Source organism: Sceloporus occidentalis, unplaced genomic scaffold, assembly GCF_023333645.1.
Source record: "Sceloporus occidentalis isolate IW3139 unplaced genomic scaffold, rSceOcc1.0.p SCAF_3, whole genome shotgun sequence".
Classification (NCBI taxonomy): Eukaryota; Metazoa; Chordata; class Lepidosauria; order Squamata; family Phrynosomatidae; genus Sceloporus; species Sceloporus occidentalis.
In genome coordinates, this window is record NW_028316983.1 from 172,072,864 (window position 1) to 172,098,203 (window position 25,340).

General features: G+C 37.0%; 1 protein-coding gene across 3 annotated transcripts in view; it reads right to left on the minus strand.

Annotated features, from left to right (window-relative positions):
• Nucleotides 1–56: 56 nt before the first annotated feature.
• The window catches only part of LOC149317126 (putative phospholipid-transporting ATPase IIB), a 176,518-nt gene continuing 151,234 nt past the window's right edge, over nt 57–25,340 (minus strand). For 2 of the 3 annotated variants that reach the window (XM_089516903.1, XM_089516906.1), the window contains 15 exons: nt 22,526–22,687; nt 21,863–21,955; nt 19,026–19,109; nt 17,127–17,297; nt 15,506–15,604; nt 11,787–11,876; nt 10,234–10,378; nt 9,348–9,412; nt 8,457–8,612; nt 8,274–8,338; nt 6,762–6,870; nt 6,000–6,057; nt 3,701–3,904; nt 3,166–3,198; nt 57–420 (listed from right to left, as the gene is read on the minus strand). In XM_089516903.1, the coding sequence (XP_089373029.1) occupies nt 284–420; nt 3,166–3,198; nt 3,701–3,904; nt 6,000–6,057; nt 6,762–6,870; nt 8,274–8,338; nt 8,457–8,612; nt 9,348–9,412; nt 10,234–10,378; nt 11,787–11,876; nt 15,506–15,604; nt 17,127–17,297; nt 19,026–19,109; nt 21,863–21,955; nt 22,526–22,687 (1,671 nt within the window). In that variant the 3' untranslated portion in view covers nt 57–283. The remainder of the gene's footprint in view (nt 421–3,165; nt 3,199–3,700; nt 3,905–5,999; nt 6,058–6,761; nt 6,871–8,273; nt 8,339–8,456; nt 8,613–9,347; nt 9,413–10,233; nt 10,379–11,786; nt 11,877–15,505; nt 15,605–17,126; nt 17,298–19,025; nt 19,110–21,862; nt 21,956–22,525; nt 22,688–25,340) is intronic. The other variant, XM_089516905.1, reaches the window with a different exon arrangement.

The window sequence follows — 25,340 nt, forward strand, 5'->3', positions numbered from 1 at the left end:
AGGAATAAATCCTTTACAGTAGCAATTAAATAAATTCAGAAGCACTGCTAACTGAGAAGTTTTAAAAAGCCACATATAAAATGAAATGTATTTATTCTCAATGGTTCTGCTAATAAACTTCACTGTAACTGTCAGATTCTTCCATCTTCTTTGTGCTCTGTTACTCCATTTTTCTTGTTATTATTTTTCTCTCTTCAACTTATCACTGAAGTAGAATGAGTACGCTTGAAGCAATTTCTAGTTAGAGTCATCTTGGTGGAAAAACCAGGTGTTCAGTCATTTTTTAAGAGGTAAGTTTAGAGTAACTTGGAGGAGAAAATTTACGTTTTAAGTACTTCAGAATATAAAGAGGAAGACAGCTTACTACAGTGATGGCTGACACTTTCCACAGGAAGGTCACGGTTGTGATAAAGGCAACATCTACAGGCATAAAAAAAGGGGGAGAAATACGTTATAAAAGTCAGAGAAGAGGCAAATGTCCATGGGCAAGATCAATAAATACCACTCAACTACTGTCACAAGCTTTTTGAAAGGATGATAATATGCCTGGAGCTGGATAATTTTAGTACACAATTCTACACTATCCTACTTTCCCCCTAAAAATATTTTTCTTCATCAATCTGTCCCGACAGTGTCCTGGGTGATACTAAAATGAGAAATTTGAAAATGCTATGCCACTGTTCAAAGGCAAACATGACAAAGAACTGAGAAAAGCTATTAAAAACAGGATTCCTTTGTGAAAATGAACATGGTGTGAACACAGTTAAAGATAATTTTAGAATTAAAAATGTTTCTCTATTAATGTTTATTATAAAAAAGGTAAAGGTAGTTCCGCAACATGAATGTCTAGTCATAAATGACTGTAAGGGGTGGTGCTCATCTCCATTACTAAGCTGAAGAGCCAGCGTTGTCCAAGGATTGCTCTGGTGGTCATGTGGCCAGCATGACTGCACCAAATGCTGTTACCTTCCCACTGAGAAGTGGTACCTATTTATCAACATGTATTTGCATGCTTTCGAACTGCTAGTTTGGCAGAAGCTGGGACTAGTGATGGGAGCTCATCCCATCATGCAGCCAGCACCCGGGCCTCGAATTGACAAATTTCCAATCTTCTAATAGTTAAATTTGGCGTCTTAATCACTAAGCCACCGCATCCCTCTTCATTATTTATTAATGTCTTTCTATAACAAGTTATAAGTGTGTGTGTGTGTGCCTTCAAGTTGCCTGTCAACCTATGGCAACCCTATACATTTTATAGGGTTTTTTAATGCAGGGGATACGCAGAGGTGGTTTTGCCAAGTTTCTCCTCTGAAATATAGCCTACAACAAGTGCTCAATTCAAAATCCACTGTGGAAATAGGTTAAGACCTTTCATTCTAGCATCCTATTTCCAGTAGCTATTCTTAAAAACAAACAAACAAAAAAGAACCCACCCTCCTTACACTTTCCTTCTTATTCTGAAAACAGCATACACTTATAATAGTGAAGCTATTATTTCTTACTGTATGCAGCAACCACTTAAGTATGCCTTTATTAGGGCTACAATTTCAGTTAAATAGTATGGATAACAAGCAAAATTTAAACATGGGTTGAGATTATTCTGCAATGAAATCAATGATTCATGCCATCATTGAAGGGATCAATGCTGCCTTCAGCTTTCTCCTTTCTACACACTACATTTTAAAAAAAGAAATTTCAAGATGTCTTGTCTTTGTATCAAGAGCTAAGATACAGACCTGAATGCTATTATTAGTCTTGAATCAATGTGATTTATTGTATGTATACTCAAATATGTCAACCTCATGTATAAACTGGGGGCAGTTTTAGGGGGCAAAATTAAGGATTTTGATGTGCCCATGGATAAAGCAAGCGTAAAACTTAGGGTCAAAGGATCTAAAGGATGAAGCAAAGGGTAACAATGCCGAAGTATGCCTGCAAAATTCTAGCAGGCATAAATGTATATGCTCACACTAAAACCTGGATGTAGGAGAGGAGAGAGGAGTCAGTGCTTCCAGGACAGATTACATTCTTGCCTTTCACCAGGGGATATTTCTTTTTTAAGTAAGCATAGAGAACAGTACTTACATTAACCCATGGATAAGTTGATCAGGCTTTTTGAGCCCAGTTCTTGACTAAAATTTCTAGACTTATACATGAGTATATACAATAGTTATGTGCTAATTACTGGTATTCAACAAATGATTCAATGGGTCTACTCTAGGAGGACTAACCAACAGTATATAGGCTGCAGTGTATTTCCAGGACAAAACTATCCTTGCTTCAAATGATAACTGGAGCATATGATATTCTGCTGAAATCAGTATACCTTTAAATGTATATTATCTACTATACTGACAGAGACTGTCACTCAGGCTTGTTATTCTAATAGAAATAGAATGGTGTAGCAAAATGGTGTCCTTTATATAAAATAGCAAAATCAAGGTTTGCTTTTTGGAGTTTATATTTTTGAGTATTTTCAAGCCATGAGTGAATGAATCCATGGATAAAACATTATGGATACAGAGGGCTGACTGTATTATAAATTTCCAAATTTGATAAACAAGGCAGTTCTCAAGAAAGTAAATTTTGAAAATGAATTTGTTAAAAACAATTAAAAATCAGCACATTAAAAAAAATCAAAAACATACAAAAGTTAAACAATAAATAAAATAAAGCACACATCTCAGTCAGAAGCTCCCCTGCTTACACATTAAAAGTCTGCATAAACAAAAATACCTTAGTATTTGAAAGGAAAGCCTAGCCTCCCATGGAAGTGAGTTCCAGAGAGTGGAAGGAGCCAGTCAGAAGGGTCTCTCTCTCATGTGCTCACCAAGTGAGCTTATGACGGTAGCAGGACCAAGAGAAAACCTTCACCTGATAATCTTAAGAGCTCTGGTAGGTTCATTACTCCACCCCCCCCCCCCCCGCCACCGGGCATCTTTTCTTCATGATACACACTTCATTGTGTGTTTTAAATAGGTAAATCATAAATTAGACAATTTAATTAGTGTTTTCAAATCTATAAATTAGTTACCATCCCAAACATTTACGAACTGCCAAAATAAGAAAGGGAGCTTTTACTACTCCTAGTTTTTTTCGGGGGGGGGGGGAGTTTGCCTTATGTTAGGGTACCTTATGTTTTAAGAAAACAGCAATTATACCTACCTAAGAAAGCTCCAAAAGACACTCTGCCTATACCTGTTCCAGTAAGTAGAAGAAGAAAGGACAGATTTATAGAAAAAACAAAGAAATAAGAGAAAATATATATATATACACATAACAGTATGTATGAAAAAGCTTTGAAAGGTTTGAGAGGGGTTAGCAGAGAGGTTCTGAAGATTATTCCCTTAACATTTTATCCTGGGGCTACTTTTAAAATCTGTATTAGTGAAAAAAAAGACAGAGGCTATTAGTCCTTGCATGAGCAACAGGACCTTGGATTTCTGTCTTTGGAAATGGAGGGAATCTTACTGGGTATATGCAAGCTCTTAGCAGAAGAGTCAGCATTTTATTTACAATGAAAGACTTTTCTTTATAAGAATCTGTCTCAAATTCAGCTATGGTGACTGATCAATAGAACTAGGTCAAATTAGTACAGAGAATGTGAGTTATCCCAAACTATGATATTTACTTCAGTATCAGTTGTATACATAGGGCATCTTAAAAGATACTACACATTATGCAGGCTATAGCTACTCACCAAAATACTCATTTAGAAATGCAAGAGAGGCCACATAGCAGCAAAGACTGAAGATTTCGGCTACCACCATTAACCAGTGCCAAGTTCGTATGGTAAGTGCAACCATCAAGAGCTCTGTCAGGATTAGTGCAGTGAACGAAATGGCAACAACATGGACAAATTCAGACTCAAAAAGCAGAAGAGCTCCATACATCAGAATTCCACCTAAGAAAGATGCAAGCCATTTAATTACAGATTCATTGTTTAACTTGTTTCCCCACCCCCCTCCGTGTCCTCCTGGAACAGCAATGGTTAAAATACTATTATTTATTTTTAAACAGCTTTAAGTCATTTTGAAAATATTATTAAATGTTTCAAAGGCAGCTGCTAAAGTAAATGCCAAAGAAATACACTTCAGTAACATGTCTTTGTTGTAGGCCTTGTCTATGCTGCTTAAAAAACGCATTAAAAACCTGCCCTCTCTATAAATCTGGGGTGATAAGGCCACATGACCCTACCTACCCCAGATTTGGGGTATACTCCTTTATTGCACAGTTTTGAAACATTGAAACTTTTAAAACTTTCCCCAAAGTTTGCATCTCTGCTATTGCTGTCACCTTAAAATGGTTTCCCCTTTCCTTGGCAGTACCATTGCCTCTGGCTCTCAGCTGCTAGCAAGATGCCCAGATCACATGCTAGGCACCTCATTTACCTCATTCAGAGTGATGGGTGCACCAGCAGAGGAAGGAAAACATTCTGGTTGGGATCTGTCCCCAAGGTATGAAGATGGCAATGGAGAAAATGTCAGGGACAGCTGTGTGGACAATCTACCTAGGTCCCTGTGGAAAAAATTTTTACTGGGTGGCTCCAGGGTGGGGGCAGGTGCAAATGCAGAAGGGGCAGGAGAAGGGACTAGCCCATAGAGAGAATTATTAATTAAAAGTTTCAGTCTACTTTCATTTTAATGGTGACTATAGCCAAAAATATAAAGCTTTTAAATAACATTATGATACAGATTTCTTGAACTAGAATTCCAAGCATTGTATAAAGGAAAGCTATTGTACAATACACAACATACAAGCACAAATTAACCCCTTTCATGGGTTTCTTTCCCAATATCACCAGATGATGCAATAAGTTAGGTCTTCTGATACCGTAACATCTCTTTGGCTATGCCCTAAATGCTGACACATTCACCGCAATAGATAGGTACACCTGCAGTTATGCATTTCTACTTGTGCAGGTTCCCACCTGACTGAGAATCCACATTGTGCAGGCATTTTGACCCTATAGATAGAGGGCATGTGATAGAGCAGTTGATTTACACCAGGGATATGGCTAGGTGGAATAATTTTGGTCTTCCTGCTATGTATTCATGGAATCTATGTAACGAAATGTGTGAAAGGGACTCATGAACAGAGTGAAAATGTATTTGCGATTGCACTTGCCTGAGGAAGCAGGTGCAGCACTTGGTAATATTCATATATCCATCTCTATCACTAGAGGCTCAGGTAGACTTTGTCAGTTGATGTTCCTGAGACCAGCCCACCATGCAGTAGTTTATGAGGTGGCAACTTCCTGATTAGAGTACAGAAATGTACTCTGTAGAGAACTGTCTCAAAGATGATTCTGAAGCTATAGCTAGAGCAACTAATGGTGATGTTATACAGAAATTATATAATATACCTAACTCAACCAGTGGCTTTCCTATTTTGCCCCCCAAACTGGCCAATAATTACCTAGTGGAGGGTTCACGTAGGCTTTTGGGGGTTTTAAAGCAAACAACTCACCATAACTTTTTTTCAGCAGAATGGAACATTTATTTGCTGCAGGGAGGCATTCACCTCTCTCATTAACCACTCAGCCAGTTTCTCTCCGGATGTTTTACATCCATGATCAGGTTCTGGATGATTGTTTTTTCATATACCAACCTGGCATGAAGTGGCAACATTTCTCACCCAGGGGGTCTGTTGCCAAGGCTACCCAGACTATTTTATGTGTGGGACATTTTGGAGGCAACCAACATCATGTGTTTCTTCCCCCTTCCACAATTATATCACTATCTCTCTCCACTCTGTACCTCCTTATCCCCATTTCAATGCCTGCTCCCTTGCTCTCCAAATCACGCATCTTATTTCTGACAAAAAAGATTTTTGCAAATGTACAAGCTTCCTGCTACTTCCCTTGCCACCATCCTGAGATCTTATGGCTATAGGGCAAGATATAAATAAGTATGTTTAACTGTGAAGCTTGAAAAGTATTGCTAGAAGACAAAAAAATTATGTAACCTAGGGACAAAACCAAAAAGTAGTTATCCTACCTTGGTAAATACTGATTAAAACCCAGATGAGGAAGGTTTTAAATGACAAAGATCTCCCCTAAAAACAATGAAGACAGGTCACATAGTTATTTTAGAAAAGGTTGTTCATATCCAAAGCAATATGCATATGAAGGCAGTTTCAATATATAAACATTGCTGAAAAGTTTTATGAAACAATACATGTGGTAGTTTATATGGTGTCATGATAGCTGTACTTCTCCAATGTTCTCATGGCTTTAGATCTAAATCAGGTTAAATCTACTTTACTGCTATAGATTTCACGAGAAACTAAGTCTTCCACTGATTTTAGTGGGACTTAACAGCTAAGTTACAGAAGAGTTCTATACATATATACTTATAAGCTCCAATTTCCAGCTCTTTCAGTGGGCACAGAAAATGCCACCTTGAATCTAGTGAACTATTTTTTTCTAGAAATCTAAGATGAATAATAATGGCATTCCCTATACTGATAAGAAGGAGCTGGTGTGGTATAGTGATATGAGTGTGGCTTTGGAGAACAGGATTCTAATCCCTGCTCAGCCATGAAATTCACCGGGCAAGTCACACTCTCTCAGCCTCAGAGGATGGCAAAGGCAAGAAACTTGTCAAGAAACCCCCATGATAGGTTTGCCTTAGGGTTACCATAAGTCAGAAACAACTTGAAGGCATACAAAAACAAACAAAAGCATACTGGTAAGAACAAAGTTCAAGGATTGTGATATTTTATCTACATCCTATGTGTTTCATACTGAATATTCATACCTTAGTAAGGTCTTTGTAAAGTTCTGGATATAACAGTGCCATTTCTGGTTTCACATCTTGATCCAATACTAAGGAAAAGACTGGAAACATAGTGTATATAGTTGCATACCTATAGGGAAGAAGTACTTTTAATGTACATAATGTTTTACACAGACATGCACACGCACACATACATTGAGCACTCCTTATCTGGAAATTCAAAATCTAAAATACTCCAAAACTGTCCACATGGATGTCTGAGATAGTGACAACTTTGCTTTCTGGTGTTCAAAATACACAAAATTTGTTCCATGCACAAAATTACCTTCAGGCTATGTGTATAAAGTGTACATGAAACACAAATGGATTTTTTGTTTAGACATAGGTCCCATCTCCAAAATAGCTCATTATATATATATGCAAGTATTCCAAAATCCCCCCTAAAATCCAAAATTCACAACACAATTTTAGTGTTATTGGAAACTACAGATTGTGTTGCTCTCACTTTAGGTATTTTTCTTTTCAACAATCAAAAACCATAATGTCCTACACCAGCAAAGGAACTGAGTGTTCCCTCCCTGTTTGTGCAGCAAAGCAAGTGAACAAACAAGCACTCCTTCCCCGCCTTCCTCCACTGCCACCTTCTCTGAAGTCAAAGAAACAAACACTGCCAATAAAAGCTGGTAATTTCCTGAATGCCTGGATCTATGGGTTTTCAAAACAGGCTCTGTGGAAGGGGGAAAGGGTGAATACAGTATCTGTCTGTGTTGTGTCCTTAGCTGCCTATTTCTCCAGGATCTCTTGGTTGTCCAAACTCCCAGGATCTCTGAAGACTCATTGACGCAGGCATTCAGGAAGAAGCTAGTTGGTAGGTTATCTTTGCAGGTGGCATAGAGTGGAGAAAGAGAAAGGGGAGAAAAGGTTGAAGGGGAGAGCAAGGGAGAGCTTACTCAATCTGTTGTTGAAGAAGATCAGAAGAGAATGAGGGAGGGAACTCTCAATGGCAGCACCTCATTAAAGGTGTCATTTAGGGATGGAAGAAGGTCAGGGCATGCACCAATCTTTCTTGGCAAGCAATCTAGCCACAACTTGCCATTAAACAATGCTACCAAATTGAATCACCACATGAGGGACTTGTTAGATGTTGGCAGCTTGAGTGTTCCCTCCCCCAAAAAGGATGAATGATATCCATGGTCCACACTTTCTTCATGTCTGTCGTATACTTTCACTGCCTCAGTACATTTAGTGAGACGGAACCCAGTGAAAACTGGGCTGGTGCACATAAATTCAGTAAACATAAATTGAACACTACACACTTACCTGATGCACATGTATGAAAATGTTGTGACAGTTTTGCCATGTTTTTTCTAAAATAAATATTCCACTGAGGGACATGCTTACATGTAAAGATTTCAGTGAATACCCAATGAATGTTACACTTCGGCTCATTAACCTGAACTATAGGAGGAATCTAGTGCCTATTAGACATCATCACAGTCTTTGAAACTTCAAAACCAGAACACTGCTACTTACCCTACCATTAAGAAACCCTGGTATAGAGGGACAGATGCAAAATAGAAGACTGACGAAAACACAGCCTAGAAAAAGAGGAAAGTCTGGATTATTACTATAATACGTAGCAGTGGAAATAATTAAAATACATAGAGCAAAACATTCTATACACTATTCTTCATGTAAGCAAAATGAATTAAATACCTGCATAGTTGAAATAATAAGGCCTCTGTGCATGACAAATTGACCAAGTGCTGCTGATCTTTTATAACTATTTCGACCATGTACCATCAGCAGTCTGCCAATGTGTTTAAACTGTGTAATAGAAAAATCAGCAGCCAAGGAAGCTTGTTTCCCTTCCTAATAATAAAATGACAAATTGAAAATATTAGCAATTTATAAAGTATTAGTTTATCAGCATATTAAACAATTAGTATCACTCCAGAGAAACTGAAGCAGTGAATTTTTATACCCAACCACCAACTTTTCTATTACAAAACAACTAATAAAGTAGATACACACACACACACACACACACACACACACACACACACACACTATACATGTACTCTTAAATTTTTTAATTGATTTTTAAGTTTTAAAAGTATCCACACATTTAATTGAGGGGAGGCCAAATATACAAATCAAAAGACAGCTAACAAAAAACATCATCACCCCCAGTCAAAGTTGACAACAAAAATTACAAATTTAATAGAGAAGTTAACTGGGGTTATCCATGATCCAAATCCCTTGTTATAAGTCTATGATAGCTTTTCATATAGATTCATGTTCTTTTGCAGTTGTATCCAATTAGTATTTCCGATCAGCTTCCCTTAGTAGCTTCCATCAATGAAATGGGAGTTTGCGGTCCCCTGTGTAGTTCTCTGCACCACCCAATCTCCTCTGAGGAGTTGGAAATTCTCTGGAGAAAAGATAGGGAGGTGTGGACAGTGGTCTGCATGGGAAGCGAGGAGAGAAAAGTTCTGCTTTGTGAATGTAAGGTTCCTGAAGTGGTACTGAATCTTCGCCCACTTTAACGCACTGATTCCAACACATTACTATGTGCGCATTTGATCTAATCTGCAAATATTATACCTTTCCTTCAATTCCAATTCCACAGTCTGCTGCCTGGATCATACTAACATCATTTCCTCCATCACCTGAAAAATGTGAAATATCCAGTTACGTTTTAGAGTGGCATGGCAAGCTTCTATACTATTTAGCTTCACTATGAACTAACTGAATGAGCTATATAAATTAGAAGTTACAACAAAAATAGCTTCAATGTTTAAGAAAGAAATCTATTACATATTCTATCTCTCTGACTCAGCAATTTCTGATTTCCTATAACAGAAATTGAGAAAATCTATCCAGACATAAGATGATCGTTTTGTTAATGACTTCAAAAACACTACTTGCGTAATTCTGAAACAGGCAGCAAATCCTTACTGAATATTCAAGGGCCACAGTGTAGGCATGCTTCAATTAGTTTGCCTACTACATGACTGAGATCGAAGTCTGTTATATTGCTATTTTGGAGAAAATCACTATCAGCTGACACTGTCTCTGGGCAGATCCAAGCAACACACTTTTGCCCCTCTGAATTGTATTGTCTAGGCACAGTTGTATACTAGGTGACTCAATAAAAACAGAACCTGAGTTAAGACAATATATTATTTCTTTGTGTGTTTCAGCTAGGCATGGGGCACAGTGGATTTGCTTGCTATGGGGGAGTAAAGGGTGTACTGGATAGTTTCAAATGCTAGTTAGTGATTGTTCCCTAATTTTTTTAAAAAAATAATTAAAGTTAAGCTTTACCTCAAGTATCATTATTTAAATGTTCTTATCATACTATCTTTAATTCTACTTTGAATTTATTTTTGGATATTGTGATCAACCTCTCACTTTACTAGTTTGTCAACAAGAATGACCACTCTCTGACTAGTTTGCCAACAGAAATAAAACCACAATGGATACTTGCCTATTGCACATGTACGTTTTCCTGTATGCTGTTGCAACAATTTTACAATGTGGGCTTTTTGGGTGGGAGAGCATCGACAGCATACGACAGCCGGACACTGACATGCTAGTTCTACAAATTCATGCTCATAGTACTTCAAACAGACCTACAAAAGAAACACATTTAGATTGAAATTGGTGGTTTAGTACTCAACAGAACTCCAATGGTATTTTTAGTTTCAACATTCAGGCAAAGTTGGATAACTTTTCAGTCATTATATTGGTATTTACCACAGGCTATGACTAGAATCCAAAGAAACAGCAGGCACATCCAGAACAGAACATGCTTCCACTGTTGAAAAGACAAAGAGCTATGAAGGTTAAGCAGCTTGCTTCTTCAGCAATGGAAATAACTGTGACAGGAAGAAGGTGTATGCAGCCTTTGCATGTCCTCCCTACAATGTATAACCTGGTCCATTTTAAGATAACTTAAGACTGGAATGAATATTGCCTTGAACAAAGAGGAAAGATATTTGAAATCAGATTTGTCAAGTCATTTCAGTGCTGTGAAAGTAAAGCAAGCAGGCCACAGAATGTATGCCACATGATATTCAATCCTCAATTGCTTCATTTTTGATTCATCATTGTTTTAAGAGTGCTTTCTTTCCTTATCATTTATTCTACTCTCTATGAAATAGGAGTGAGTTAGAATGAAAACATATTTCTTTATTTAGTACTTCTAATTTTAATCTAGTAACACAGAATTGGGTCTTGCAGAAGGTGTTAATGAAATCTTACTGAAAATTGTACAAAGTCCTATATGTTATTGCACCAGTAGCCCTTTGTTTGCAGACAGAAAACAAAATTGTGGACAGCTTATTACAGTGACCTGCAACTCCTTCTCAGTTTTATCATCACTTCTCAAATGCACTATGCAGTCTGGTCAGATGGTCCCTGATATCTGTGACCCCTTTGGTACTTGGCATGGGGAAATCTAACACCCCCCCCCCCAAAAAAAAATTGTAAAAAGCAAGGCAATAACAAACTAAAGCAGAGATAGACATGTTGTGGTGATAGCTGAGGATGGATAAAAACTGCTATTTCTTAAATAAGCTGTGCCTGTGTGTGTGTGTGATTGTTAGACCTTGCAAGTATAATTCTCATGAAACATTCCCATGGCAATGCCTATGTAAATTATAACTAGCATTTATCAAACAAAGACAGTACAACTCTCAGAGGGGCTTTCTATGTTGTTCTGGCAGAGCTGAGAAATGACAAAACTGTTACAACAGTTCTGCTACTTACTGGAATCTCTTCTTACCTTCAAGATGGAGAAAAGATTAAGTTTTTTTGAGTGAATATAATATCTACAAAAGGAGGTTTATACACTTGTTCTGCAATTTATGTTACACTCATTTTAGGTGTTTTATGATGTAAAACGAATTGCAGACTTGTTTCACCCAAAAGTGTTGCTTGGGTCCTCTTTTCAACATCTGCTGCAAAAATGCAGTTCAATTAACCATTTCCAGAAATTACATTTACCCTGCTGTCAGCTGACAAAACCCATGGCCTTACCTCCAGAGAATCTCCAGATATTACCAACGCACAGTCATGTTTCCTTCTGAATGCATTTAGCTCTAAATGAGCTTCTCCACGACTGGTTACCTTAATTAAAAAAGAAACACTCCAAAGTTCAAGGTGAACATGTTATGTATATTTCTGTATAACTCCGTTTTATTATAATGGAATAGCTCCAACTTTTTTTCCTTTAGTCCTCTTACAACGACTTTGTTAGTTGGGAAAAGACATGTCAAACATCTGTAACAGTCACTGCAAAGTCACTGAGAAACAATAAGAACTATAATGCTGAAGACAGGTTGTGCAGCTTCAGTTTCCTCCCAAAACCTCATTTGTTTGCTTCTCACTGTCTGACCCTGCTAGCAGTCTTTCCTTAAAATATGCCAGAACGTTGTCCTAATGCTAAAACACAGTTCAGTGCAGTGGTTCTCTACCAGTGATACATGTACCAAGTTGGCTGTCATATTACAGTGACCTGATTAATTTCAAAGGTTTTCTTAGGTAAGAGGTATTTGAAGGTGGTTTGCCATTGGCTTCCTCTGAATATAGCCTACAGTACCTTGTACTCCCTGGTGGATTCCCTTCCAAGTACTAACCAGCCCTGATCCCACTCATTCTGTGAAATCAAAGTGGATCTTGTGCCTGGGGCAATGCTTTTGCAGAAGTTGCAAAATATATTGTAACTGGGCAGTTTTTCTATATCATAGTTTTCCAAAGAGAAGGGAGGCAAGGAAAAGAGAGCAGAAGGTGACAAATATCATTTTCAGACTTAAAAAAAAACCAACAACACTAAAAAACATATAAAAAGAGGAGAGAGTAGAGTGCATAACCTCAAGACTTGTTGTAGCTCATACAGTCAGCCCTCTGTATCCATGGATTCTTTATCCATGGATCCAGCTATCCATGGCTTGAAAAACATTGATTTTGCCATTTTTTAAAATGAGGAACACCATTTCACTATGCCATAGTATTTAATGGGACTTGAGGATCCATGGATTTTGATATCCATGGAGGGTCCTGGAACCAAATCCCAGAGGATATCAAGGGCCCTCTATAGTTTACTGTTTTCTCATTTTATACTGAAAATATTAGAAATCTGACATCTAAGTTATTCTTTTGGCCCCGGTTTAGCGATTCTGAATGCATCTAAAATTAAAGGAGCAGACATAATAAAATAACATTTTATCAATAGGGAATTGCTAATTCACAGTCTGAAACCTTCTTGTATCAAGAGAGCAGTGTTTTTCCCACATTCTCAAACAACATGAGTACAAGGGAACATGTCCAAACAGAGGTAGTAGCAGAGAATGGGAGGTCCACACATGTCTCCTGTATGTCCAACTAGCCTTTCCTCCATTTATGTTGCTTGTACTGAGCTCTACTGAGCTGAAATGTTGCTCAAATGAATTCTCAGTGTTTACATCAGGGACCTCAATTACGTGCAAAACCAAGATTTTAGCTGTATGTATATTTACTTGGGAGAAATCATTGGGACTTGCTATGAAGAGTGATGAACTATGTAGACTTATTCTAAAAGAGTTATACTGTAAATATTTGAGGTGTTTTATTTGAGTATTTATTTTGAACCAAAGTAGTCAGCAGCAATTCTGTTTCCTGCACTGATAATTCATGTGCTCCATGATGGAACACCTTCAGAATTAATTTACTGTACAAATGTCATAAATAACCTGAAGAAAGAAAATTCTAACTCAAACAGAAGAGATTTTGATGAGGAAAAATTAATTTGTGATAATACAACCTGTAAAGGTCAATAATAGTTGGTTTAAATTTTTGACAGAACCATTAATAATAATTTAAGAACAAATTGGAGTTTACAGAACCTAATTTGCCATTCTGATGTTTCAAAACAAATTGTATTTACATGTAAATTGTATTCAAATAATTATTTCTGGGGATGTGCTAATTTAGAATACAGAATATACTAATATGTGATCACTCAAAGAATATGAAACATTTTGTTTAAATTCAGTACTAACATGATGAAATTAAAGATACATATCATGTCAGTTACATGAGCATTGGACTGTGATTCTGAAGGGTTCGATTCCCACCTCAGCTATGAAACCCACCGGGTGACCTTGGGCAAGTCATATGCTCTCAGCCTCAGGGAAAGGCAAGGGCAAACCTCCTCTGACCAAATCTTGCCAAGAGAACCCCATGATAGGTTTGCCTTAGGATTGCCATAAGTCAAAAATGACTTGAAGGCACAAACCAACAAATACTGTCGTGCGTGTGTGTACTGAGTTGAAAGCTAACTTTTATGTGCAAAACAGAGCTGTATATTTAACATTTGTAAGTTTCCCTTCTGAAGTATTTGGACTTGAAGTATTAGCACTTCTGTAATTCAAGAATTTTTTTCATGGGAGGCAGAGACGTAATGGGAGTGCTATCTACATAATTTGTAAATCATCAGAATAATATCTTAGCCTCCAACAATTTAGGGCTGTAAAAATTAAAACCAGCTTGGAAACAGGCAAAGACTTGCCATGCCATGGTAGTTCAAAACTAATAGTTGTGAGCTATGTGGTAAATGAATTTGAGGACCATTTGGTATTCACAGATTAGAATGATTTATTAACATAACTCCTTTAAAAAGATGCTAGTTCTAGTACTAAGAATTCTTAGGGACAGACCGGATAAGATGGTGGAGATCAGTGAAGGAATCCATATTTCCTTTTAAAAAAGGGACAGGGAAAAAAGATGAAGGTGCCTTCAAAATGGATTAGGATTGTAGCTCAATAAATAAGATTCACCACATCATTTTCCAAATACATTTATAAGAAACATGTGAATGGGTACGTTTTTTGAGGGAGGGCCTAAGAGAAGAGGAGGGATTAGAACAGGATAATGGCATGGGACAAAAGCCTCTCTCTTCTAGATCTCCAACCCTAAACTAATGCCCCCCCTCCATGTTATAAAGGAAGCATCAGGAGATTCAAAAGTGAATGTCATACATGTCACTAATTGCAAACTAAATTTAGGGAAAAGGTTCTCCATGTAGCTGGGAAGATGCCAAGCATCTTTTAACACATTTCAGTTTTCATCTTACATGGAGTTCAGGTACAACTGAATATTTCTCTACATATTTCTTGCTTCTGTGGCCTGTGAAGGTAATGGTACTTGTACACACACCAATGCAATGTACAGTCAGTCTATTTCTTTCGCAGGGATTGGGGCACAGGATTCCAGAGAAAGTGGAAAAGACCACGAATGCAGGATGCTACATTTTTTTTAACTTGAGAGAACAATTCACTAGATATTTCTAGGTCCTCCAGTGCCTCCAGGAGAAGCTGATCATAGAATCATTCTGGAAGACCTAAAAATGTCTAGAGAGAGCTATTTCCCCCCTGTCACTTATAGGACAGCAGTCATGATGGCAACAAATACAGTAATCAATGAATAATCAAATCCGTAAATACGTAATCCACAAATGTGGAGGAACAATGGTACATGAGTCAACAGATATAAATATTAGATCTAAAAAGCATATCTAACAAGGGACACCTTAGGAAGTTTATGTGATATTTCTGTTATATTTCCAATTCTTTCCAATTCCATATATATCACCTTGACAGAAAACTAATAAATGCACACTAATAAATAAGACTATATAGCAGGCTAATCGCTATAGGTCAGAAATGACCTGAAGGCATTCCTATGGTTAAGATAAATAAGATATTGGTAGATATACTTACAGGTCTGAAAATATGAATATCTTGTGTTCTGGAAACTAAGTGGGAGCTTTTGGCAATACAAGTGGCAGTTTCCAGTTTATCTCCTGTTAGCATCCATATCTATAAAATAATTTTGTTTATTTTGTTGATTTATTTATTATGCTCATTTCAAACTCTGAAAAATTATTTTCTTTGATCCATGATCACAGCATTCCATTCAATAATTATTATAATAAATCTTATTTCTTTTTTAAAAAGGTAAAAGCCCATGAGCAACAAGTTGGCCTCTATGCAGACAGAAAGAAGCTTGACAGAAAAAATGTCAGCATTTCATTTCTTCCTCTCTTTATAGCAGGGACAGGCAGAAAAATAATTAGGAGTAAAGAAAGAATGCCTTCTTTTGGAATGCTTCAGTGAAAAAAACTGGGATAACCAGGAGCAATTTTTTGTGTGGAAGTATGTTGGTGAATATCTTTGTACTCTCCATCTTGATGGAACACCTGAAACCTGAGGATCCTTTACAACAAGTCTGGAAACTGCCAATAGGGACCAGAATCTAAGAACATCTCGAGTTTCACAGGTTCCCAATTGCTGGTGTAAATATCCTGAACACATCCATACTAGCTATGCCTTTTGATTTATAGAAACAGTTAAGTCCAGCTGAGCCAGGTGATATAGAGAAATAGCAATGGTTTGGTTCTGCTTTGTAAGGATATGCTGTGTTGTCTGTCTACAACAGGTTCTCACATAGAGATTTTTCTAGCAGGGCATTAGGTTCAAAACAGAATTCCAATACCATCTTCTTGCTTAAAAGCATCCTAAACAAGCCTAGTGAAACAATATTTCAATCTTTTCCAACATGGAAGCTTTTAGGGGTGTCCACTAACAACAGTGTGAAAGCAACAGGACAGATTAATGCCATTATTTCAACCCAGACTTCTTTCCCCTTTAGGTACATGGTTTGATACTGTTCCTATTGTTAAATTAACATTTCTGCTGTAGAGGAAACTCAAAATAGTAAGCAGCTAACACAAGGATAGCTAATGAGTTAAACATGACATTTGTTGTGAGATTTAGAGCTTTGGAACTGGCAAGCCCTGAAACATGGCTGAACATTACCATCTGACTTGCCACAATTTTCTCTGCCTTCCATCCAAGCTCTGAGGTTATTTATTCACATAGTAACCAATGCAGCATTAGACACAGTTGTATTTTGCTGCATTCATGGAATATCTCACTCAGTATCCACTACATCTATATGAGGCTGGTAAAACTAAACTAATGTGTATTTTGTGCATATTCACACAGGCAAAAAACAAAACAAAACAAAAACCCCACAGCTATTACATTTAAATAAAGCTTCTAATAAATAAAGTTTGACAAGATAAATAAATAAATCCTAAATGGCTGCGATACATCAGCTTTTCTTTCCTTCTTTCCATGTTCTGCTGCCTATTCTTTAGAGACATATCTAGTAGTATCCAGAGGTTCCCTGCAACTTTTACTTCTGATATGGTAATAGACTTTAATGGCAGTTTTATATGGAAATAACTCCTATACAATTTGATTTTGCATTTAATTTTTTTAAATTTGTATTTTAAAAAGCAAATTAACTAGGTGACCAAGAAAGAGAAATTAGTACCTTTATTCCCGCATTTCGTAGCATCTCCAGTGTTGGCCTAACATCAGCCTGTAGTTGATCTTCAACTCCAGTGAGACACAGTAATTCCATTTCTCTTTCTAAACTCTCTACCACTGCAGCCACTTTCAGAGTTCTGTCATGTATACTTAATTTTGCTTGGTTATATCGATTCTATTTACAACAAGACAAAACAAAATCTATTTTTTTAACCACTTGTAGATAGGATTTTTCAAAACATGTTTTATTGTTTATTGACAGGTCAGTCATAAGTGATTAGAAAAAGAATGGGCAAGAACAACTGATGTACACCATGGATTAGCTGTGGATTCCTGAGACTCAAACATTAGACATACCTAAAATTTATCAACATAATTTATTACTATTAAGCAATTAAGATAATACTAACAGAAGAAATTACAAGGACAATAATCAATAATAGTTATGTCTGTAGGTTTCAAGACTGAAACTCCCACTTGTGATTTTTCTTGGTCTGAGTATCTGTAGTTGTACCGTCAAGGCTCCTCATCATGACAACTATATAAGAAGCTATATATATTACTACATTTCTAATCTGTCACTAAATCCTTGAACACCCTACAGAGAATGATTAATACTGTTACATTTCACCCCCACATTTTCATAGAGATTAGCCCATGTCTGGGAAAAGTCTACAATTCTGTTGAAAAGAGGCACAGGAACAACCTTCATTAGGATTTCTCAGACCTTTTACTTCTTGACTACATAACTGACTTATAGCAAGTACTTTTTTAGTGCACTGTTAACCTTCTGATTTATTCAGTGGCCCCACAGAAAGTAAGAAGAAAAAACTTTTCCCTAACTCTCAGGCTGCATCTGCACTGCAGAAACAATCCAGTTTGGCACCACTTTAACTGTATTGGCTCAATGCTATGGAATTCTGTGAACTGTAGTTTTGTGAGACATTTACAGTAGCCTCCTCTGTTAACGAGCTCTGGTGCCACAACAAACTAAAAATTCCAGAATTCCACAGCATGGAGCCATGGCAGTTAAAGTGCGGTCAAACTGGATTATTTCTGCAGTGTGGATAAAGCTTCATTTCTCTCTTCTAATTGGACCCTACTTGCTCCCCCCTGCCCTAATATTCCACACTATCCCCAATGTTTGAGTTCTAAGAAACAGAAACTTTTGTGACGTATCCCCCCCTCCCAACCACCACTTTCCCCTTTTTCCTCCTTCCTCTGGTGCTTTCCTAGAAGGTTTTGGTACTTTTTCTTCAATTAGTTTTGTTGTTAGGTGTTATTCCTATCTGAGCTGCTGCTATGTTCTCTGCAACACTTACTCTCATCTCCTTTCCTCAGCCTACTTCTCAGATCTCCTTCCTCCTCCATATGCACTTTGCCAGATATACTGAATGCATTGATGAAAGCTGTCTTAAAATTATTTTTAAAATGGCACACTACCATGTCTTGCCCATTCTCTCTCTCTCTCTCTCTCTCTCACACACACAAACTCTTGCTGAAATTAGATGCATCACTGATTTTCCTCTTTCATCGGTGTTAATATCATTCAGATACCCTTATAATACAATTTCCTTACAGTACAAGGAAGGCCTTATGGAAGAGGAGAGGGGAGTTATAGAATGTCTGTTATCACTAGAAAACATGAAAAGGGAATTCCTATGGGCATAAGGTCTCTCCAAGAAAGTTTGTAAAAATTAAGCCAAAGATAAAACCAGCTAGAATAGAACTCGCCAATGATTCAAAAGTAGGCTATATAAGTGAAGTTCACAGAGCCAGATTTTAAAACTAGAATCCTCTTCTGAAGTATTTTGCATTACTTAGACTAAAGGTTTTTGTTACTGCTGTTGTTAAATTCAGAATAGCATATAGGATACGTACAGTGTGTCTTTGCTTCCCTTACCTCAAAATCCTGATAATGCTCTTCTGTTAATGATTTCTTGGCAACAACCAGAGTACGGAGTCCTTCTCTTGCCATGTTACCACACTAAAATTATAAATATAATAAATTATAAAATAGCTATCAATCATATATAAATGTCTGGACATGTATAAGACATTTTACCTTAGTTCATATTCAGTTGAATTTAGTATCAACTAGCCACCAATGTTGTTGTTACTGTGTGCCTTCAAGTTGTTTCCAACTTATGGCGACCCTAAACCTATGGCCCTACAGGTTCTGACAAATTACCATTGCTTTCATGCCTTAACACCACCCAAGATGAAAGAAGATTTAGCAAGGCTCATGAGGTCTTAGTAGCAGCTCCTCTTCTTACAGTGACTCTACATAGCATCACCATAAGGGAAGGAGCTACTACCAAGCCCTCATGAGTCTGGCTAAAACTTCCTTCAGTTTAGCTGGTGGTAAGGCTTGATGAAAATGGTAATTCATCAGAATCTGGAGGGCATAGGTTCTACATGAACTTGCTGGGAGAGATTATCTGCAGATCACCCATAGCTCTGCTTCTCATTTCTGTTTACTAGTCTGGGGAGACATCTAATTTGGAGAAACAACTGAGGTGGTTCTGTTACGGGTAAAACCGAAGAAACTGAAATGTAATCCATGAAACTGAAATGTAATCCAATCCTTGGATGTGAACATTTGGGCAGAATTACACTACATCTGAAGGATTAAGTATGCAGTTTGGGGATATTGTTTGACCCAGTGATCTAGGGAAAAAACTGTGACCTCTGTGGCTAGGAATGTATTTTACCAGCTTAGAGTAGTTTGCCAACTATGACCTATCTACAGAAGGAGCCATGGCCTCAGCTAAACGCACACTGACTATAGCCAGATTAGACTACTTTCATATTCTCACTAGGGCCGCCTTTAAAAGTAACCCAGAAAGTCGTCTTGTACATTATGACACTGGTTATCCATTAATTTCCAAACTCAATTTATGTGCTAGTATTAAAAATTTAAAGCCTAAAATGTTTTGAGATGGAGTTATATATGACCTTTTGAATTAGAAGTACAGTACATGAAATTCCCTGAGAGGTCCTACACTTTGTCCCATCCCTGGTGCTTAGGGATGATGTTTTTCATCAGGTGGATCCATACCTCTGGAATTCCTCTCATGAAAATTCTATTTGCTTTCTTTCCTTTTGGCCATTGTTATTCTTATTCATATTTATATATTAACATGTTCAGTTGTATTGTTTGACTATTTTTTATACTCAAATACCTTTTAAAGTGCTAAATAACTTGTCCTAAAATACATTTAAGGCTCATGAAAATTAATATATTATAGTGAGATACCAGCATTCCCTCATTAAAGCAATGAAATCTTAAATGCAAGAAACTGAAGAAAAATCCTACCATTCTCTCCATGACTTATGTCATGTTGCTTAATTTCCACAGGTTTTATTCCCCTACTCTACTCATATTGTATATTGCATGTGACAGCTTATAAAACTAATTTTGAAGCTAGACTGAAAAAAATGTTTTAAAATTAGCTTTACATGTTGCCATACACAACTATCACAGGCAGGACACTACTACTGTAAAATAAATATGAATGTGTAGAAAGGTTATTACATTAAATTAAAACCCCAGGATTAAATATGAAACAGTGATGTTCATTATTCTTTAAAAAGCTTAATGCTGTCTGTCTAATGCAAAATGCTTATTGATTTGACCTCATAATGCTAAATAAATTAAGCAAGTATTTTACAATTAATTGTGCATCATTATCGCCAAAAGTAATTTTTATGACACTTTATTAGGTCTTCAGGGAGTTTAATTTATTCATGCCACTGATTAAATCAAAGTGCCTGAAGCAGGTATTGATTTATATTGCCAATACCATTATGAACATGCATTGTGTGATCATCACATTACCATATTGTCTATATGTAAGGTCAAATTAAGACAATTGCTGGTGTCTAGTACAGCAGTATGTGTAATGTATTAAGTTTATGAAAACACATATATTCATAGCCTGTATTACACTAAAATCTAAAATAACAAATATAATTTTTAGTTATGGAGTCACTATCCAATATAAAGAATAAAAACCTCTCCTCACTAATCATATCCAAGATCCTATACACACCAAAAGTTAACTCCTTGAATTGTATTATAAGTACTTCTTTATTTGCTGTGGAACAGATACTGAACGCGTCAAAAATCTGTCAGTTTAATAGTTAACTTTCCTTTTCAAAATATATCATTCAAAAATTGGAAACCACTGCAATGTTATTAAATGTATTAATGCAACACTTGATTATATTTTTATGAATTATGCCTTTGGTTTCTTATTTCTACTTTTGAAGTAGATTAAGTCTGGGCAGCTGCAGCAGGCCCAAGGGCCAGTTTCTATGATCCCTGGACCTGCTGCAGTTGCCCACCCTTTGACTGTTTCAGGTCCAGGGGCCACATGGACCCCCAAAAGCAAAAGGCAGGAGGGAAAATGGAAATCCACTTCTGTTTTTTAAAAACATGTGGCTGACTCCACAACCTATTTAACTAGTTGAAGTGTTGGCCTTGGATTGTTCTAGGAGAGTAATTCACCTTCTAGATGGGTGAATGGGTGGCAGACAAAAAGCAGTCTAGGGGATGTCTGGGTAAGAAAAACTGCAAGAAGGGCCCTGCATGCAGCTCTATGGCCATACTTTGTCCATCCCTGAAGAAGACTGCCATTATCAGACTGGAAGATATTGCTGTTTTGCCTGCTGTTACGGGTTTTCAAGTTCTACATTTCGCTGGCAGGGAAAGAAGTGCTAGTTAAAATTTCTTACCTCTTCTTCTAGCCAGTCATTATACTGAACAATGGAGGACATGGCAACATCTGCACCTTTCATGTAAAATGTGATTTCACCTGTAGATTCATCCTGAAATAAATGAATAAATGAAAAGGGCAAAATCCAGACATACCACAGGTAAGATTTATTGCAGTGGAATTTCTGATAGTAGGCCGGGACTCAGTGGTGGTGTTCTACTGGATACTACTGCTTCATGATACCTTTCCTCTTAAAAAACAAAACAAACCCCTGCACACCCTTAAAATCTGTTCTTGAATGCTGGGAAACACTTTTGAGCCGGATTCTGGTACTATATAGGGCTGCAGTAGCAGCAGGAGGGAAAGAAACATAATTCAAATTGTGTTGGTGTTAGGATACTGAAATACATCACTACATCTTGGCCTAAACACCAGGAAATGATACAACCTGTATTTCATACTTTTCATGAAAAATCTGCTTGGGAAATAAGCTTGTAAGATCAATATTTTAGTACTAACTGAACACTTACTACTGTTATTGCTAAGATGAGACATGGGAATAGATGAAGATGCATCTACATTTTTCAACTTTTATATCTGAAATGCTGCATGTTCAAAATCACATACTCCCATAAAGATACAACCTAAAAGAAAAATCAAGAAAAATATTTACAAACCCTACCCTCACTATGATTCCCATTCGTTTGCTCTCAGATGTGAAAGGGAAAATCTGCAGAATATAGTAGGTAAGAATCTGTCCACTGGGAGTTTTCAGTTGCATTGAAGTCAAATCTCTGTTCACCAAAGTCAGGCCAACACTTTCTGTCCACTGCACCAGAGCTACCTAGACAGCGAAATAGTTTTAATTGTCAATTATAGCCAGTGCAAATCAAATTGAACACAAAAGAATCCATTCTCAGAACCTTATGGAGGGTATTATGTACTTTGAGATGACAATTCCCTTTGAATCACATGAACAGGGCTTACAGATTTGCCTCTCAAGGAAGAGGGGGTCACAGAATTCATCCTGACCATGAGAATAGTTGAGAATTTATTTATCAGCTGTCCATAATGCATATCAAACAAGAGTTAAAGGAAAAAGTATAGTGTACAAAGTGAGAGCCAATTTTAATGGCCAGTGATTAAAAGTCTAATTATTAACAACCACATTTTAGAATGTAGCTATTAACAAAGCAATGTTGATATTTTCCCTATCAAAACAAAAAGTTAGCAGCAATGTATCTGCTCTATCAGGAAATGTTCTTATTAAAAAAACACCCAATAAAAATAGCAACAACTGAGCATGTGTGGAAGAGATCCAGTTTCATTCCATGTCATAATATTCTCAATACTTTGTTTAACTTCACACTTTAATTGTGGGTTATCATATGTAACCAACTGTGGTAGAAGGAAAATTAAAGAGTGGGTCTTGAATGAAACAGCATTATCCCAGGTAGACAAATATAAAAGAAACTACATTTTTATATGCTGCACACACACACATGAAAGCGGCAGGATCTTGAGAAAGGTAAAGCAAGGAAACATGTCTGCCCTTCCTCCTCAGTTCACCCTAAATGATTACGAAATCATCAATGTTCTGCTTCTACAACTACTGCAAATGTGATATGTGATGCAGAATGTGTACAGAATTAAAGAGTTATTTCTCTTAATACTCTTCATACTATCTCTATATTTAAATTAAAAATCCAACAAAATGCAAGCTATGCTTATTATCTTCATACATTCATGTAAACAGGAATACAACCATGTGAGAAATTTTAATATCAACTCAGAATCACAGAAATAACTACTGTTCACATCTGTGTAAGTGGTACCCCGGGATACGAAATACCCAGGTTACGAAATTTCCGGGATACGAAAAAATCCCATAGGAAATAATTGTTCCGGGTTCCGAATGTTTATTCGGGTTCCGAAAAAAAATTTTGGTGCTTTTCTCGGCTTTTTCGCACGAAACGCGGCTTTTCCCCATTAGCGCCTATGGCGATCCGGCTTACGAAGGCTTTTCGGGTTACGAACGGCGCCCCGGAACGAATTAATTTCGTAACCCGGGGCACCACTGATCTCTGATACTGCTCCCTCCTACAACCCCCCCCCCCCCACTTCACAACCTAGTTTATAGGACTGTGATTACGTTGGTGTGAACATGGGTCTAACATGTACAGATGAAGCATGAGGACATGTTGCAAGTTATCTGATGAATGTATAAATAGTTGACTCGATAGCTGATTTGCATATATTGGAAATTATGTATGATATTTTTTGCAATATTTATTTTTTAGTAAAAAAATTGCATCCATTATAATAGTGTTTAAGGCTGTCTGAAACCTCCATAAAACAGCCACTTATACAGAAAATAATGTAACCCAAATTCCAATAGTCGCTTTAGTAGCTTTTTTGAAGTATAGTAGGAAGCACATTTCTATACCACTTACCAAAGTACGAAGCGGTTTACAAAGTGTAAGGTAATTCCCTCCAACAAGCTAGATGCTCATTTTAGCAACCTATGGAAGGATGGCAGGCTGAGTCGACCTGAAGCCCCTGGCTGGTATTGAATGTGAGTGAGTGGCTGCAGTACAGGCATTTAACCACTGCGCACCAGGGCTCCATTAGTGTACATTTGGATTTAGCAACAATTCACGTACTACGAAAACAGTAACTGATACATTTCCCTTGCAAAAGTGCAGCATAACATCCACAAGAGACCTTCAAGAATTATCCAAGATAAACCAGGAATTTATCTTAATGCCTTTAAACCACAGGAGACCTGATGGAGTAAGCTCTCACTGAAGAATTTTCCATATAAATCAGAGTGCTGTTTTGGTAATGTCAGGTAAACGTGCTTAGGACTACAGCTCAAGACAGTCCTTGGGAACTTAACTTGCTTCCCTTTCTCTTACATTCCCTATCAAAACAAAGCACTCAATATGGCAAGTAAAAAGCCAGTATCATTGCAGAAACACAGGAATATAGGTTCCAGCTTCACACTGAGAATGTTATGATTGTCTACCCCCTTTAATTCCATTCAAAGCTGAGGAAATAAGATTAGAAAAGTAGGCATGTAAGGAAATTCAAGTCTGCCAAACCAATGATTCTCATCTTTTTGTATCTGATATTCCATCAACACTCTGTTAAAGACATGGCTTCCCCCACAATACAATGAAGAAGCCCATTTTTTTCCAGAGGTGGATGTATCTATGTTTACAGATATTCTGTTATTATATTCAACATTTCTGGATAATAATTGGGTAAGGATATATATTGTGGTAGTATTATTGGGAGTAAACATAAACAGACAAGCAAATGTAACAATTCCATTAGTAGTATAAAATTATAGTAATACTGGTGTGTATAAATTTAAATATAGGGAGGGATGGCAGTTTTTGAAACTTTCCTATATCTGACCTACAACCATTCTCATAACTCCAGGATTCCAAAGAAGGGAAAACTAAAAGTATAAAAAAGTTAATTAAAAATGA